The sequence below is a fragment of the Camelus dromedarius genome, chromosome 12 (assembly GCF_036321535.1).
Source record: "Camelus dromedarius isolate mCamDro1 chromosome 12, mCamDro1.pat, whole genome shotgun sequence".
NCBI classification, from domain to species: Eukaryota; Metazoa; Chordata; class Mammalia; order Artiodactyla; family Camelidae; genus Camelus; species Camelus dromedarius.
Genome location: NC_087447.1, coordinates 47,991,028 through 48,009,679, shown reverse-complemented (window position 1 = coordinate 48,009,679; position 18,652 = coordinate 47,991,028). Strand labels below are relative to the sequence as shown.

The 18,652-nt window shown below is 42.6% G+C and overlaps 1 protein-coding gene across 5 annotated transcripts in view; it reads left to right on the top strand.

The window, feature by feature from the left end:
• The window catches only part of FAM168A (family with sequence similarity 168 member A), a 154,712-nt gene that overhangs the window by 127,273 nt on the left and 8,787 nt on the right, over nt 1–18,652 (top strand). For 3 of the 5 annotated variants that reach the window (XM_010989331.3, XM_031460304.2, XM_064492695.1), the window contains 4 exons: nt 1,406–1,486; nt 6,474–6,500; nt 11,488–11,613; nt 18,478–18,620. In XM_010989331.3, coding sequence (XP_010987633.1) covers nt 1,406–1,486; nt 6,474–6,500; nt 11,488–11,613; nt 18,478–18,620 — 377 coding nt within the window. The remainder of the gene's footprint in view (nt 1–1,405; nt 1,487–6,473; nt 6,501–11,487; nt 11,614–18,477; nt 18,621–18,652) is intronic. The other 2 variants (XM_010989323.3, XM_010989315.3) reach the window with 2 other exon arrangements.

The window sequence follows — 18,652 nt, the reverse complement described above, 5'->3', positions numbered from 1 at the left end:
GCCCAAATGACCAGTGAGCACATGAAAAGATGTTCATCATCATTAATCATTAGGGACGTGTACATCAAAACCACAGAGAGATACCACTTTATGTCTGTTAGGATGGTTATAATCAAAAAACCAGAAAATGACAAGTGTTGACAAGGATATGTAAAAGTTAGAACCATCATGCACTGCTGGTGGAAATGTAAAATGGTGTAGCCACTGAAAAACAGTTCGGTGGTTCCTCAAAAAGCTAAACATATAATTACCATATAACATAACAATTCTGCTCCTCAGTATATACCCAAGAGAATTGAAAACGGACTCAGATACTTGTATATCTGTGTTCACAGCAGCATTATTCAAAATATCCAAAAGGTGGAAATAACCCATGTGTCCATCAAACAGATGAATGAATAAACCAAATATGGCATATACTCACAATGGAATATTACTCAGCCATCTAAAGGAGTGAAGTTTTGATACATGCTAAAACATGGATAAACTTTGAAAAAATTAGGCTAAGTGAAAAAAATCAGACACAAGGATATATGGTGTTTGATTCCATGTATATAAAATATCTAGAAAAGGCAAACTCATAGAGACAAAGTAGAGTAGAAGTTAATAAGGGTTATGGGAAGAGGGATTGGGGTGTTATTGCTTAATGGTTATAGAGTTCTGTTTGATTAAAAAGATTTAGAAACAGATAGTGAGGATGGTTGCCCAACATTGTGAATGTATTTAATGCCACTGAATTTACACTTAAAATGATTAAAATCACCAGTTTTATGTTATATGTATTTTGTCACAATTAAAAAATTCCCCAAAACTCCATATATAATATGCAGTGATGAACTGGATCAGGCTTGTGTGGGCTCTTGAGAGCCAATAATGAGCATCTCCTCTCAATTCAGTGATATTGGTAGCTTGAAATTAGCCATGGTGTGAATATTTACACCACAGAACTTGGCAAATGCTGCAAATACGGCTCCACCTCAGTCCCCTCTAGCCTGTTTTAATATTTACCAGCACATCACTGAACGTATGTGTATAAAAATACACAGAAAGCTTTTTGGAGTCATAGTTGCCTGGGGAGGAGAGTAATGTATCAAGAATGTGAAAGTAAATTTCCTTTTTTTTACCATATATACTTGTATAGTGATTCTTTCTTTTTTTTTTTTTTTCTTTTACAGTGAGCATATAGTCATATAGTTCTTGTACTGCTTTTAAAAATTAGAAAAATGTGTATATGCTGGGGGTGTGGTATTGGTGATTTTTCTCGAGAGGCTAAAAGCGAGTCACATATACTGTGGAAATGGCCCACGAAGAGGCTTTAAGGGCAAGCCTGGGACTTGGATTCCATTTGCTCAGAAATTGGGTTTTCTTCTTGCTCAACTAAATGGAGCTTTTTTCCTTTTCATAGGTTACCCCACAGCCTATCCAGCAGCCGCCCCTGCCTACAATCCCAGCCTGTACCCCACCAATAGCCCAAGTTATGCTCCAGGTAAGGAGAAAATGGAGACAGCAGTGGTGAGTGGGATAGGAGGTGGGGCTCTATTTGGAAAAAAACCCACAAAACACCTGCTGACCTTTCCAAGTCCTTAATTGCTCTGGGCTTAGCCTGTCTACCCACACTTGATTCTCCAGGGAGTCCTCTCTGGGAACTGGGGTTGTTAAGCCTCCAGGCTGGAGTGAGAATAGAATCTCCTCCTTTCTCCTTGGGACTTAAAGTTGGCCTCTTTCCTCTGCTGGAATATCTAAGACATGCATCCTCTTTACAGAACCTTTTCTGTTCTTCCAAACAATGTCCACGTCCATTTTTTTCTTAGTTTCCCCTGAGGCTGCTTTTGAGATAGACAGACACACACACACACAGACACGCAGAGCAGACTTTTGGATGTGGAAGAGAGTGAGAGACTTGCTACCAGAGAATAAAGAACTGGTTTTCAAGCTAAAGCAAGAAACTTATTTTTCAAAAATCATAAAGACCCAACACTCCTTGGATAGAGGTTGAAATAGATTTGAAAGTATTAAAGTTTGTCTCAGTTTGGGAGCAATGCAGAGGTCTTACCATTAATCTTACCCTCCACGCTCAGCTGGTGCTTTAACACTCAAGGGGCAGAAGAAAGAGTATGGGTTCTGCAGTTTGTAAGTCCTGGGTTTGAATCCTGATTACTCGAATCACTAGTTGTGAGGCTTTGGACAAGTTACCTCACCTCTCTGAGAAATATTCTACCTGCCTTACGGTTGTAGATGCTTTTATGTTAACTTCCTCTTCATTTACTCAGGTGTTTGTTGACTGTCCTCCACACTAGAATGGAAAAAAAAAAATGAAGGATGTTATCTTTGCCTTAAGTAGCTTACAGTCCATTTGGGAGCTGGTATATAAACAAATTCATGACTGTGCAGTGTAATGTGTATTGGAAAAGGAATACATACAAGAAAAGAGGAAGCGGAGGAGGGTACAACAGTCTGCCTGAGGTTCAAAGTACAGGGGAGTCTTCACAGAGGACCTAGCAGTGGAGATTTGAGGGAGGAGTAAGAAGCATTCTTTTAAGCCTACAAAAAAGAGTTGAGCATTCTGGGCAGAATAGAGCCTGGGCAAAGGCATGGAGATGTGAAGAAATGACACTGAAGAACCTAGAGAAGTGGTGAGAATGGTTGAAGCATAGACTGTTGATTGGGAGGTGGTGCGTAATAGATGAATCTGGACTACAGGTATTCAAGGGCCAGCTTTGGAAAGGCCTTGGATGTCATGATAATACCCTCATTTTCTCACTTAGTAATTATTCTTCTAGAATGGGAAAGCTTGAAAAGACCCTAGAGCTCCTCCAGTTCAACCCGTCTGTTGACAAGGGAGATCGAGAGAGAAGCAGTGTTTTGTCCCAGTCACCCAGTGAATCAGTAGCATATGAACTAGAACCCTTGGCAGATCTCTGGGCTCTTGTTCTCGTGCTTTTCTGTGCCAATCCAGTACTCTTCCTACTGTCATTCCCTTTCTTCTGGGATGTTTAAATGAGAGGCAAACATGGGCTATATCAGAAGACCTAGATTTGAGTTCTGACTCTGTCACTTCCTAGATTAGTAACCTTAAAGTCACCTGACCTCTGTGAACCTCAGTTGCCCCTCTCTAAGAGGAATGATACCATAATCATATTACACTCCTATGCATGCACATATCATGAGTCCCCTCTTTTTTTTTTTTAGCAGACAAGAACTATTTTATGTGAGTAAGTGCTGTTAATCCCTGAAGTGCTTACGGAGGTGTGTTATTCCACAGACATTTGTTTTGGTCTTGCTATGTCTGAGGCATTTTGGAAGACACCATCAGTGATTTAAACTTGAAAAAATTGTGGTTGTGGTCCTCAAAGAGCTTGTGAGGGGAGCAGTGTCACACAGGCTGAAAAATCTATACTAGTATTTTAGCATTGATATTTCATTCTATATTCACTTTTAATCAATGAGATATATATTTCCCAAAAAACCTATAATAGGAGGCAGAAGCAATAAATGCTACAGAAATTCTCTCTGAAAAGTCTTAATCGAATTTGGTAAGTTCTACTTTAAAAACTATGGTGGTTTTGATTATCTAGTATCTTAAATGATATAGACATTATTTAAATCTAAAAACTATGAGATCTGTGGATTGGCTTGGTAAACTATCCAGTCTAAAACCTAATGAGATGAGTAGTTGTAGAAGGTCAGGTAGGATCCAGGGTGAAGAAGATGCATTGTCTTCATAGTCAGGAGGCCATGAGTGACCTCTGCAGAAGCAGTCAGTGAGGTGAGGCTGGGAGTGAAGAAATAGATTTGGCAGATGGAGCCTACAATTTCAAGAGGCTTGGCTACAAGAGAAAGGAGAACAAGAAGCCATTGACTAGAAGAGGAGGTGAGGTTAAGTGAGGGTTGGTTTTTTTTTTCCCCCCCGGATATGAATATGATTAATAAGTACTGATGAGAAGGAACAATTGGAGAGGACAAGTCAGAGAAGCAGGAGAAGGGATATCAGATGGAGCCAGGCCTCCAAGGAGCCTGCAGTGGGGTGAGAAGCCCAGAGCTTGGTTTTCTTCTTTGTTTTGGGCAGCTGGTAGAGTGGGGTTCCTCACATAGGAGGACAACTCTTCCTCTCAGACTAAACAAAAGGCCACAGGTGGACGTACTTAGAATAAATTGGAAAGTGGAGAGTTCTAGTTTAATGATCTTGATTTACTGAGACAGGTGAGCAAGGCTGAGGGAGGGTTCTTAACGAGAGGGACTGAGGTCTGAAAGCCTCACTGGAAGAAGTAGGAGAGGAAGCTACCAAGCAGTAACACAGTCCTGTAACATGAGAGGCCTGACTGAGTGTGGAGACCAAATTTGTCAAAGCTCTAATCTTCAGCACTGGGATAGTCTTCATAATGTTCAAAACTTCTGGTGATAGATTGTGGAATTGTTTTAGAGTTAGTTGGTAAGAAGGTGAAAGGGCAGGGAATAAATAACATTTATTGAATGGTTCCTAAGTCCCCGGGACTATTTTAAGCTCTGTATGGATATTAACTTGTTTTATATCATAAGAAACCTTTGAGGTCATTACTATTGTTATTCCCATTTTCCCAAGTAGGGAAACTACAACTCAGAGAAGTTAGGGGGCTAACCCAAGGATCCAAACCCAGACATCCTGCCACCACATCCATATGCACTTTTAACCACTGCATTATAGTTGCAGTTGGCCATAGAGAAATTGAGGTGGTAGACTAGAGCAATCAGATCAGAGAGGGAAGGGAGAGCAGATAGGAGGAGCCTGAGACTGTTGGGTGGTGGGCAGATGGAGAGATTGGAAAGCTCCTAGCATGTATAAAGTGCTGATTAAGTTTTAATTTTGAAACACACAAGGTATCGACCCACCTCTAACTTGATTTTCCCCAGTTTCATGTTTTGAAACTAAGCTATGACTAAACACACCTAGACTGTTTTCTCAGAAATCCACACAGTCCCCCAAAGAGGGTGGTATTAGCACACTGTGTCAGAAAGCCCCAAACTGGGAGTTGAAAGACTGGGGTTATAGCACCAACAATGTTACTGATTTTGATGTGACCTTGGGCAGATCCCTTTCCCTTTGGAGTTACACATACATACAGCTGGTCTGTGTCATATGCTAGGAGGCTGACCTCTGCACTTACCAGGACTCCTGACTGCAGTGGGGCTCCTGCCATGGAGGAGCTGACTCAAGGACAGAGAGGACAGTGTAGGTACTCTTCAGCTTCCTGCCAGAACCAGTTATTTGTGATGCTAAGAGATGCCTGCAGGATAGAAGGCTGCAAAGGAGCCAGGTTCTCAGGTTTAAATTTCTCTCAACTTCTTCAAGGAGACCAAGAAGTTGCTTCAGAAAGAGCTATTTTTAGCAGCTCTGAGTACCCTAAGATGTCATCTGTCCAGGATGCAGGGAATCATTTCACTCTTTTCATTGATTCTGAAAACAGTGTGGGTACTTGGAGCTTTTTTTCCAAACTCTTAATGACTTCGGGGATCTTATCTAAGACCTGTTTGACTCCAAGGATCCAGGAGGCAGGATCCAACAGAGAGTTGTTTTTAGAATCCGGAGGTCAAAGGATGTATCATATTAATGGTACTCTAATATGATGAGAAAGGATAAATAGGATAACTAATATAGGTAAAAATGAAATACCGCCTCAAAAAAAAATCTCTTTATAAATCATTGTCATTTGTTGTCACACTTGACTTCATAGCAGCCTTGTAAAGTACAAATATATTATTCCCATTTTGCATATGATGAACCTGGGGCAGGGGTGGGAAAGGAATTTGTGTTTTCTGAACACCTGCCATGTTCAAACACTATGTAAGTCTTGTCTTATTTTTATCATAGTCTTGTGAGTTAGAGCTTCTTGCCTCCAGTTTTGCCCAGAAAGGTTAAATAACTTGTCCAAAGTTGCACAGCTAAAAAGTGGTGGAACTGGGATTCAAAGCTAATCTGACCCACAGTCTATGCCCTTCCTGCAGCACCACACTTTCCCAGAGGTTTCAGGGAATGAAATGCCTCTGCATTGGTCCTAGCCCTCTAGGACTTTAGAAGGCTCTTCAGAGGCCCAAAATGTTGGTATTGTCCCTGAACCTTTGCCTCCTCTAGCATATAAAGCCTCTGTCATGTGTGAAGTCCTCTGCAGTGCTTGGGAGAATTGAAATCTATTCTTAGCATGGATGAGCAAAGAGCAGGAGCTTGGACTTGTACACTTCCAGGCAGCTTCTGGGTCAGCTGCCTGGAAGATGTCATGGCATCCAAGGAGGTGCCTCTCGACTTGATGCATGAACTTTCCTGGATGGCAAGTCTGTCACCCTCCAGGGTAGAGGTACTTTGCATTCTCTGCATTCACTGTTTCTTGTGTAGCCTGGGAGGAAACTGTTATTTTGAAACAAAAATTGTTTTTGTAACTGCAATGTATACTACTTTGCACAGATTCTTAGTGGTAATTTCAACTAACATTTCTATCCAACAGAGTTTCAGTTCCTGCATTCAGCTTATGGTAGGAGAGCTATTTTTCCTCATCTGTATTATGGCCTATGAATGTGTTATTTTGTAACAACAGTAAATGCCCTCCCCTTTCCTTCCCAAATCCCATCCCCTAGGCTTGGGCTCCCCCAGGTGGCTCAGCAGCAGTTCCTAAAGCATGCAGGAACATGTCTGATGGTGCAAAATCATGGGTTGGAGACACACATGAACCGTCCCCTAGGGCAGCAGTGAAGGATCATGGCACTAAAAGGCGTCTCTCCCCTTCCTCACCTCTGGGGTCCCATCTGACCTAGGGTCAGAAACCTTCACCCTAACGTGGCTGCTGAATTCAAACAAACAATTGAACAAAAATTCCTGGGCCTATATGGCTCCTCTTTTCGCTTTGTGGCAGCTCCTGTGGAGGAGTACTTGGAGTATGACTATAAGAATGCAAAAATCCACTCTGCCCCAGATCAGATTTTTCATCTCCATTGGCAGTCTGACATGTTTGAAGACCTGGTTGACTTTAGATACAGTCTATTCCCTTAGCCCAGACTTTGAGCTCTGGCTCATTTGGGGCGCATTTTCCTGAATGGTGAGAGGTGAGGGGCAAGTGTGCTCATAAGCCTGGGACCAAAGCTGGGTTCTCTGGGCAGTGTGGACTCCAGGCCCAAGGCACCACGGGAACTTCTGGGCACCTGTGAGGGTCCCAGCAGTGTAACTTGACTAGGTCCTTTTTGTCATAGACAGGAAGGGACCATAGGAGGGACTTGCTGCTTTCACCACCCTCACCTGGGCTGCTCAGGACAATGTTTTGTAAAAATCTCTGCACACTTTCTCAACTTACAACCTTGAATTATTTGGATTGTGAAAATCGAATCTGTGTGTGGTGCACCTTTTAGGAGATGAGCTGTGAAAATCTCTTCTTGCCACTGCTGTGGGCTGTGTGATCTTGGGCAATTCGCTGATGTCTCCAGGCGGTAGATAAAGTGTTTTATTCCAGATGATCTGTGAGGTCCCTTTAAATGCTAACAGCTTGTCCTCTTACAATCTTATTATTTCAATATTGCTAGTTATAGGCTTGTTTCTCTTATTGTTTACGGGGAGTCATTTTTGTTTGCCTCAGGATATATGAACTCGGACAGAAGACTCCATAAAGTGAGAGACGCTCTCCTGTTTCCTCACCCCTCCTGTTGTACCATCTGAAATAGAAGTACCAGAGAGTCTGTATGGAGCTCTTCTCTTCACAAAATGTTCTGTCCCACACCCTAAGCTGGCCCTTTAAAGGCCAGTAAGACAAGGCTCCTCTTTTCAAGGAGCTCACGGTTTAGTGGGAGAGATGGACAAACTAGCAAGTATGGGGGCTTCTAAGACTCACAGGAGCTGGGATAGTGAACCAAATGGGATACATGAGGGGGCTGTGGTCAAGAGGTAGGGAAAATAAAGACTTCATAGTAGAAATGAGTCTTCAGCTTATGATTGATGGGTTAATAAATGTTTACCAGGTGGCATTTGAAAAAGACATGGCAGGAAGACTGAGTAGTGTAAGCAAAAATACAGAGAAATGATGCTCTTTGGCATAGTCTGGGAATAATAAACCATTTGTGTGGCTGTAGTATAGGGCTCGAGAGTGAGAACAAGGAGAGTCTAGGGAGACCATAGGACTAAATTACCAGAGTGAGTGCCACACAAGGAGTTAGGTAGTGGAGAACCATGGAATGTTTTTAAGAAGGTTTTGTGATTAAGTTTAGGTCTCAGAAATATCACTCTTGATTGTATCTTGGAAATGAAATTGGCAGGTTTAAAAAAAAAAAAAAACACTGAAGAGTGAAGAAGCAGTTGCAGTAATTCAGGTGAGAGGTGATGAGAGCTTCCATTAGAGCTGACCACAACTGTGGGGATAAAAGTGTGGACAGACACCAGAATTAGAAACTCTAAGATTGGATGACACTTTATTTTTGATCCTCACATCAATACTATGCAGCAATCAAGGGAGTGATTATTATTGCCATTTTATGAGACAACAGACCTGAAGTTTAGAAAGGCATAGTGACTTGCCCAAGGTCCCACAGCTAATAAGTGGCACAGCCCAGGCTAGAACTCAGATTTCCTGACTTACTACATTGTTCAGGATGATGGTCCCTTGCTGCCTCTCCTCCCTGTAAGTGTGCTTAACAAATTGTTTAAGTGTCAGAGGGCGTGAGGGCCCCGTATCCAGGGAAGTGAACAACCCAGCACTTGGACGTGGGTAGCATGCTGTGACTGGGCCGTGGCCCTTCACTGCCACGGGTTCTCTCTCTCCCTCTCTCTCTCTTTAAATTGAGGAATAGTATATATACAGTACTACATAAAGTGCAGTAGTCTCAAGTATCCAGCTCAGTAAGATTTGACAAATTTACACACTTGTATTTATTAAAAATATAGAACATTTCTAGGAGTTGGTACCTTTCATGGCACCCAAGAGCAGGCATGTCTGTCAGAGAAGCCTCCTCTGTTAGCATGCCTCTGAAAGCTCCAGTTGGATTGTCTTCATCTCACAACTGAGCTCTAAACCGCTACCACCAACAGAATGGGTTACTTTAGAATTGTACAGGGATAAGGAAGATCATATGGTACAGCTGACTAATAAGGAAGTCAAGTTGACAGCTAGTATTTATTTTTTTGTTTTTAGTCTTCATATTCATAGTTATTTAACTTACTATGTATCCGTATATACAGAGACATATAGAAAATACCAGTATTTCTCTATAATGAAACCAGAAGAAAATACCCAATTCTTCAGGAACATGTATAGTTTATTCACCTGCTCAGTTGGGAAAGACATAATCATAGGCACAGTCGCACTTGCTTCTTTCCTGGTTAATCTAGAATGTTATTTTACCGTATGTAATGCTGTCTTGTTCACTCTCTGGTTGGCGTGTGGCTATGTTGCATCCTCAGCTAGACCATAAATACCTTGTGTGTGGTGACAATGACCCACGTGTGTTCCTGTCCACCGTGGCGCTTCCCTCAGTGCTGAGTGCAGTGTAGGCCTCAGTCACCCTTTGGTTCATTTTGATTTACTTGCTTTAATTGTCACACAGTCCTTCAGGCTAATGTCAGACTTTTTGGCTTATGATGAAAATTATGGTAAAGTATGCACCACTTGGGTTAAAAACTGGACCAGAACAGGGCCTCCAAATTCTCCAAATTCTCTGCAGCCAAATTTAGGCCTCCTGCTCCCTGGTGGATTCCCTATGGGGTCTTGAGGGCATGGTCTTGCTCTCTGACTTCTCAGAACTACATGTTTCACTTTTTAGGTAGTTGTTTTGGGTGACCAGGGCTTTCCAGCCATGTGGAGTGGCAGGTTCTAAATTTGGAGACATCATAAGATTTTTCAACACTAATTGGATCCTTTATTAATCCCCACTACCCCATCCTAACCCTGCCCCCCCCCCCCAGGAAAAGAAACCTGAGATAATCATTTAAAACTGACTGCCTTCTTCCTGTGTTGTCTGCAGAGCCATGTCTTAATGTCCAGCAAAGGCTCTGGACTCTGTATGGAATTCTGCTGGGTCTGCATTTCTTCTAACCAGAATTCTCCTTTTAGTGTCACTTCCCTGCCCATGATCTCCTTCTCATTTCTCAGCATCTGCTGTATATATTGCGGGCCATCTATGCAAGTGCAGGGTCAGCCCAGAACAGCTATGCTTCTATCACTGGTTCAGCAAAAACAGCAGAGTCCTTGACCTCCTTCTCTGGCCCTAGTACTTTCATGACTGAAGGAACCAGAGGCATTTCCTGTTACCTGGAGAGGCAGACAGGGTTATGGGGATCTCTCTGGAGGTGGACTATCCTTATCCTGATGGAATTAGAGGGTTATAGGCAAACTTCTCATAACCACCCTATCTTACCTTAGCCCTTTGTTAAAATGTGTGAAGTATATCTTACTGTTGCCAATACGAATATACTTTAAAACACTCTAGGTCCATGATTCCCCCAAGACCTTATTTGAGTGGAAAAGATACTGTTAAAATCGTTCTTTTAACCATAAGTAGACATTTGGGTCAATATTTCTCTTCTAGTGTATGAAAGTATATCAAGGGAAGTATCTGAAATGTTAGGGACCCACTCCCTCCACCCTTTGAAACCCTATTTCTTCTCTCCTTCCCTAGAGGACACCATGAAGGTAAGTTTTTTGAGTCACTCCCCACTTCTAGAATGTAGGAAGTATCATCCTTCAAATCTCCCAAGCTGAGCTTTGAGTCAGCCTGGGAAGTCTCTGCAGATTTCTTTCAAACTGGGCCTCATCTCTATTCCACAGCTACCCTAGGTTTAACATTTACTTTCTTAATGGTCCAAAAGATCATGTCTAATTCATGAGGCAATATCTCAGGTGGAGCACAAATAGCACCTCAGCAGGAGGTTTAAAGTTCGTGCAACAGGTTTGTCTGTCTGGCCCTGGCTGGGTGTATAGGAAAAGGAGTTAGCAGGGATTGTCCCTTCTAAGCTGCCAAAACTCAGTTCCTTAGAAGAGATGGCAGTCCAACAAGGTTCATGTCGCGTGGTAATAGTATTTTGGGGGTCTCTCTTTGAAAGCAACTTGTTAAATACACCTCCAGATGAGATTTCAGGCATAAAAAAGGATACTCAGTTGATCTGGCCCAATACACAGTCAAAGCTCGAAGTTCTACATCTTAATACGAAAGTGACCAAGGACTATCACAGAGCCTTAAGCCAGAATGTCACAGTAGAAGGCAGTATTCATAAGCATTTTCAGGGTTTCAGTAGTGGTAGAAAATCCTGACTCTCCTAATTAGTATAAGCTCAGATTTCCTCAGTTTCAAATCATTTGGAAGTTCACTTCAGCACTCCTCCCAACCACTAACCCATCTCAGAAAGGCTGAACCATCCTATGTGTTTAAACAGAGCCCCTTGGGTTATATGTTTCCGTCCAGCACAAGACCCTTGCTTTTGTGTCTGTGTTTGGTGGTGCCCACTTCTTATTTCTGCCTAATGCCATTCTTGTGTCTTCCCTTAAGCAACTCTGCTGATGAAACAGGCCTGGCCACAGAACTCGTCTTCCTGTGGCACTGAAGGCACCTTCCACCTCCCAGTGGACACCGGGACCGAGAACCGAACTTACCAAGCATCCTCTGCGGCTTTCAGTAAATACAGCCTGTCTCCTCCTTTCCTTGTTCCCCTTGGTTGGGACTGATTTATCTCTTAGGAAGAAAGGAAAGGGAACTTCTAAAACTGACATTTATAAGACACTGTTTTAAGAGGTTCTCCTACCTACCCCAAAATTGGCCCTCCTCAAACAGGAAAGATCATCCTCTTTGATCCTCATACAGGAAAGGTCACCCCTCTTTGTGGGGAGGCAAAAGCAATGAGGGAGGGAGAACGAAGTACTCTCCTGGCCAAGGAGTTTGATGAGGGAAGGACTGTTACTGCATTCAAGGGAAAGGACAGAGGGCACATTTAAAGACTTATGGACCCTTGGACAGAGGGGGCTTCTCCAGCTAGCACAGGATTTCTCAGTTTGGGCACTGTGGACACCTGGAGCAGAGAGTTCCTTGCTATGGGAGGGGCTGTCCTGTGCATTTTAGGATGATTAGTGCATCCCTGGCCTCTACTCACTGGATGCCGGTAGCAAGTGCTCATTATGGCAACCAAAAATGTCTCTAAATATTGCTAAACATCCTGCCCCCTTCATGAGAAACACTGCCCTAGTGGAAGCTACACTGTGGGAGCAAGGTACGTACAGGAAGTCCTTGTGGAGTTGGACACCATCTGGCTGGTCAGATTGGTCACACTCACTTGAGGCTCAGTGGAGTGACTGGTGGTTTCACCTTCACATCTGATTTTTAACACAAAATAGCTCCACTGGGTAAAATGAGGACCAGTGTTTAGAAAGGACTGAGTGGCATTTTGACTCTGAATAAGGGAAAACTTTGTATTTTGTTGGAGCTGTCCAAAGGAGTCTTTGGATGTGGTGAGCAGAGGCTAGACAAACCCTTGGAGGGTGTTGCAGAGGCCTGATAGTCTGGGGTTCAGCAAAGTTTTAATCTGTTAAGTAAATTAGAAAAATACCTTGTATTTTTTTTCTTCTCTTCAAAATGTTATTTTCTCCTTAGTTATCATTGCCCCTAAATGTCATATCAATTTAGACATTTATATAGCATGACTCTCACCTTTTACAGAATATGCTTTCATAATCACCCTCTCATTTAATATACACTGTAGTCCTATTTGAGTGGATTTTTATTCTGGTTTGAAAGCTGAGGCTCAGAAGGGTAGTATGCCCAAGGCCATCCAACTAGTAAGCAGCACAGCTAGACAAAGGTATCACCCAGGTGAAGTTTCTTTTCTTTTTTTTTAACATTTTTTTATTGATTTATAATCATTTTATAATGTTGTGTCAAATTCCAGTGTTCAGCACAATTTTTCAGTCATACATGGACATATACACACTCATTGTCACATTTTTTTCTCTGTGAGCTACCATAACGTTTTGTGTATATTTCCCTGTGCTATACAGTATAATCTTGTTTATCTGTTCTACAATTTTGAAATCCCAGTCTATCCCTTCCCACCCTCCACCCCCCGGGTGAAGTTTCTATTACTGACTTTTTTCATGAGATTAATTTTACTCTTATTTAAGAGGGAGATGATAGCAGTAGGGAGTTAGTTTTTCCAGATACCTATAATGTTGTATATGTAAATGGGCATGTGCATACATATTCTCTCTTATACCTGCACATATGGAGGTAGGTGCATATAGACACACCTACTTCAGTGTAACAGAAAGAGGCCTGGAGTGGAAGACCAAAAGAGTTGGGTTCTAGATTTAGTTCTGTGTAATCTTGCATAATTCATGTCCATGCTTTGGACCTTATTTTTTTCAAATGTAAAATGAGGGGACAAGACTAGGTTATCTTTAAGATTCTCTCTAGCTTTTAGGTTCCTGATTCTATCACCTTGGTTCTATGTGCTCAATATCCTCCACCCAGGCAGGGGCCTCCTTTCGCTACCCAGACTAGTAATTGGTCAACTAGCCTTTGTTTACATATCTCCAGGTATGGAGCACTCATTCCCTCCAGAGGCACCCCTTTCCACAGTGAGAAAGTCTGAGTATTAGAAGACCTTGCCTTCTACTATGTTGAAATCTTCCTGAAGTTCTGTTGAAATGTCCAGTAGCTATATCCCACTGTACTCTCACAGTTTGTCACAGTCCCTAGTAAGGACCAAGATGTACCCCTCTTTCTTGTAAGCAAATAATGTATGAACTTGTGCAGCTTGTAAATAGAGGTGGGGTTGACTGACCCTCCCATACCCCATCAGGGTTCCTCCCAGCACACAGATTTTGTGGCTTCTAATGCCACAGAAGATTCAGGGCACTTTAACAAATTCAGTTTAATTTTACTAATACTTGCTAAGCCTGTTTGTAATTAGTTCTCCCTCCTACTTATTCAGCACTCTTGTTCAGCTGCAAACAAGGAGACTTGGAGGTCAAGGCAAGAATCAGACATAGAGCTTTGTCCAGACATACAAATCTGATAGTCAATAAACCGATTAGTCTAAAAGGCATCCTTGATGTGAGGATCAATGCCTTTGAAGGTGGTAGGGGCTCTACAACTGAAAAAGATTTATGACTGTGCACAAGGATTGAAGAGAGGTCTGGAAAGTTTTTATTTTGCTAATGTCCACACTCTATTATCCTATTTGATGGAGTTTAAAATTACAGTTAGGAACCTGAGAGAAAGAACAGAGCGTCGTGAAAAAAGCCTCTTTCATAAGACAAGGCTGGGTCTGCTAGTGATCGAATTCCTTTTTTCTCTCAACGATATTGCCTTTGGTGAAATGAAGACACAAAGGCCGGTATACCAAATGTGCCAGGTTGGACTGCAGAGGCATAATTAAGAAAAGAGCTCTGCCCAGGGCATGGTAAGCCCTGAACTCTCTCGGCCCAGGTCTGCACTGATGTACTGTGTAGTTTTGGAAAAGATCCTGGCCCCCTGGGCTCCAGGTGCTTCATCTGAACTGGAGAGGGTTGAATGCAAGTCTCTAATGTCTTTAAGGTATAGCATTCCAAAGTCCTAATTCTGTGACTTTAAGACTTAGGTAGAACCCAGTGGTAGGTTGAATCTAAGTTTATTTGAGCAAAATCAATGAGTTTTTGTTTTGGTTTGTCCTTTTTGTTTTGTTTTGTTTTGTTTGCATCAAGTCCAACAGATTTTTTAAAACTTGGGTGTGTAAAGTAATAAACCCTGAATCTTGTGATACCCAAGGTAGTCCAGGCTGCAGCCCTAGGGGAATTTCTAGTGATCCTAAAGGGTATGGATAGGACCACCAGCCAGTTGTGGAATGTCCTCTGTAATGATTTTCTCATAAAAGTCTGACTGAAATACTCAGCATATCATCACTAGAAAGGTCCCCTGATAATTATTGAGTCCAGTGAAGGTATTCCTTGAGAAAGGAATTGAGCTGAATCACTGACAGAACCCAGGACAGAGCCCCAAGGCAGTTTATGCAGCCTTCATGACACAAATGGCAACCATGACAACCACTGTAGTCAGAGGAGGGAGCATCAAGTCCTGGGTCTTGGTGAGCAGTTGCTCACTTGCTCGCTCACAGCATCTGTTCATTATCTCATCTTGGAAATGTTTGTGTTGGCCGTAATGATCTCTAAGCTCTCTTCTAGCTCTGCTGTTCTGCTTCTCCCTTCTCAACCTGTCAGGACAAACAAGCAAGGGCTTCTGCAGCATCATCTTTTTGGCTGTCAAGCATGTTTTGGTTACTGATTCGTATTCTGAGTTTGTGTGTGTCTCATTTTATAACATGAAGAAAGGAAACATTTGCAGATAAAGTTATTCTTAGATGTGGAAACCAAAGTTTACTGTAGTCTCCTGGAGCCTTTTGGTTTTCCTCAGAGGGATAATCTCAACATTTTGTAAGATGGTTGTCCCTGTGGCAGAGGGTTAGTGCAGGCTTCCCCAGGGGATAAAGCTTCAGCACATATTCTCAGGGAGCATAAAGGAAAGTCGCCAGCATCGTTGGCATATTAACTTTAAAGAATCTTAAAATCATGGCATTTTAAACCATAAAATTTTAGAATCTTAGAATCCTGGAGTCTATTTCATGTTGGATCACATCATAGTTGTCATAGTTTGACTTCCTATCTACTGTAGTCTTTCAGACTAGTCTCTGCTTGTATACTCGCAGGACAGGAAGCTTACTATCTGTCTATACAGTGAGAGAAAGAAAAGAATAATAGGTAACTTTTATGAACTGCTTTTAATGTGTCAGGCATCCTTCTAAGGGGTTTGCACATATTAATTAATGTATTTATTACAGTAACCCTATCAAGTAAGTAATGTTATTATCCCCATTTTATAGATGAGGAACTGATATATTCTACAGCTGTTAAGTAGCAGGGCTGGGGTTTGGACCCAAGCAGTCAGTCTGGCTCCAGACTGTTCATAACCATGGCCCTGTGCTATCTAGCTTTCAGAGACAGGCATCTTAGGATTCAAGGGTGTCCTGTCCTCCACTCTGGCAGGACTCCCCATACCCTATTTTATTCCTTTAAATAAGAAGTTAGCAGGCTTTTCCTGTAAAGGGCCAGATAGTAAGTATTTTAAGCTTTTCAGGCCTTCTGGTCTCTGCCATAACTACCATTAAAGCAGGAAAGCAGCCATAGTCAATATGTAAATGAATGGGCATGGCTGTGTTACAGCAATACTTGATTTACCAAAACAATCTGCAATCACCAAAAAAAAAGTAGTTTTCATGTTTTAAGTGTGAACAGTATGAATAAAAGATCCTGTAGTAAAGTTAATTTGGAAATTGTCTCTTGCATATCCCTGTCTTGGAGATTCACAATTCCTACTGTCATTTGAAAACTTCTCAGTGTCATGGAATGAAAAACAAACAAACCTATTTCTATTTTATATTTCATCCTCTTCCTCTTCCTCTTCTTCTTTTTGGGCAAAACAGTTAGGATCCCTTAGAGTCATAGTCCATTGTATACTGTTGGGACATACCCATCTTGAGAATCTCTTTTGTTTTATAGACAGGTAAACTGTGTCTTCAAGGTGAAGTGTGCCTCAAACAACTCCTTCTAGATGTCTGTAAACCTAGACTTCCTGTCTTCCCACAGTGTCTGCTTCTCCTCCTGTGACCACATTTTAGGATTAGCTCCACAGTCTAGAAGCCTGGAGGAATCTGCTCTAGACTTCTTCCTCAGCTGACTTACATCTCTGTTTCCAGTTAGTCCCTGGTTCTTATTAGTGCTACCTTCTCATTAATTAATTAATTTTTTCCTACTCCATCCCCATTGCTACTTATTTCCCAAGCATATTTGACCACAAAATGTTTCCCTAGTTTCCCATGGAACAAACCATATGTCTACAGGTGGAAAGGTGTAAATGACATGATTCCAGGGGAGAGGACAGGACAACTTTTTGGTGGTGCCTTTTGTGGTGACTAAACAGCAGCTCTCATATCCTTCTCAGTACCTCATCAGGGGCAGGGGTTGCCCAACCAAAGCTGTGACCATATGGCAGCTTGCTTTAACTTAGGGTTAGGGAAGCAGAGATCCAGGATCTTTAGAACAACTGAATTTAAGTTCAGGAAGAGATACTCATTCTTAGCCTTCCAATTTTACAAAATAGAAAACTAAGGCCCAAAGATGTGGCAATAGTCACAGCAAATTGAAGGAAAGCCCAATCCTCTTCTTTCCTAGTAAAGCAGCCTCTTCACTCTACCCCCGATTTCTTCTTGCAAAAACAGTTCCATGTAACTGAAAGGGTCCTTGGCAAGCCTCTTGTAGGTGAAAGACGTGAGGCCAAGAGAGGTTCAGTGATCAGTGATGTGTCTGCCAAACTAAGCCAAGATGAGGACCACAGGGAAGAAACTCCTACAGTACCCTATTAGGGATCCAAAGCCAAGGTCCCCTGCCACTATCCCTTTAACTCGGAAAGAAGGCAATGTTCCTAAAAAGATTTGTGATTTCTGAACCTCAGGATCCCCTTGTATAGAGTGAGAGAGTTGGGGCTACTTGATGATCACTTGAATTCCATAGAATCACTCCATTTCCTGATTCTGTCAGGACGCAGTCTTGTTCCTGAGTGATACATGTTTCAGGTTTTTCTTTGAACTTAGTATCTGACTCCTTTCCAGAAGATTCAAAGGCAGCACAGTTTGTTTGATTGGCCGATTGTGAACTTCCTGGGGCCTGACTTCTCAACCCCAGCTTCGGTCCACCCTGCTGAGGTACTGACATGGCCTGGGTTCCAGGTCAATGTGAAATCTTTTTGACCTCTGACTTCAGTCCTTCAGTCAGAGGTGACCCTTCCCTAACCCCCAGGAGGGGAGGGGAAGCCAGCTCTGTAGAGCAAAATTTTTCAGCATCTCAGAAAACGAGGATCTCTGAATGGTGTTTTGTATGAAGTTTTCACCTTAAAGCTTGACAGGAAGGGAGTGGGGAACATGGTGGAGGGCAGTCCAGTCCAAAAAGGGAGAGAGATATAAGGAAAAAAGTAAAAGAGAGTAAGAGGGAAAGCAAGACAGAAAGACAAAAACAGCCCCAGAAGATACCCTGGGGTGCTGAGTGAAGAGACAGAAAAGCAAGAAGAGAGTGCAGTATAGAGCGAGCAGGCTGAGGGTCTCCCATCTGTGCGCACCTGCCTCTCTCATGGCACTGTCCGTGAGAATCCCAGACTGTCCAAGCTGCAAGGGCTCCTAAAGAGATCATCTGGTTCCAGCCTCTTATTTTATAGATCAGAGCCCTAAGGCCTAAAGAAATAAAAGATGCCAGAATCACACATGCAGCCCTGTGCACCAGGACTGAGGGAGCTGCCTCTGGGGCCAGGGCTCTCTGAGTAGAGCCCTGTTCTGTCTGTTCTCATCTGTGTTTCCAGCCTGAATTCAGCCCATGCTTGTCTGGGGAGCCGTGACTGGGACCTGCTGCCTTCCAGCGATGCTGTTCTGCCAACTAATTGGAAGTCTCTCTTATTGCCTTGATACAGGGTATACTGCGGGGACACCATACAAGGTCCCACCGACCCAGAGTAATACTGCTCCACCCCCCTACTCCCCATCACCCAACCCCTATCAGACGGCCATGTATCCAATCAGAAGTGCCTACCCCCAGCAGAATCTGTATGCCCAGGTAGGTACACGTGGAAACCTGGACCCACCTCT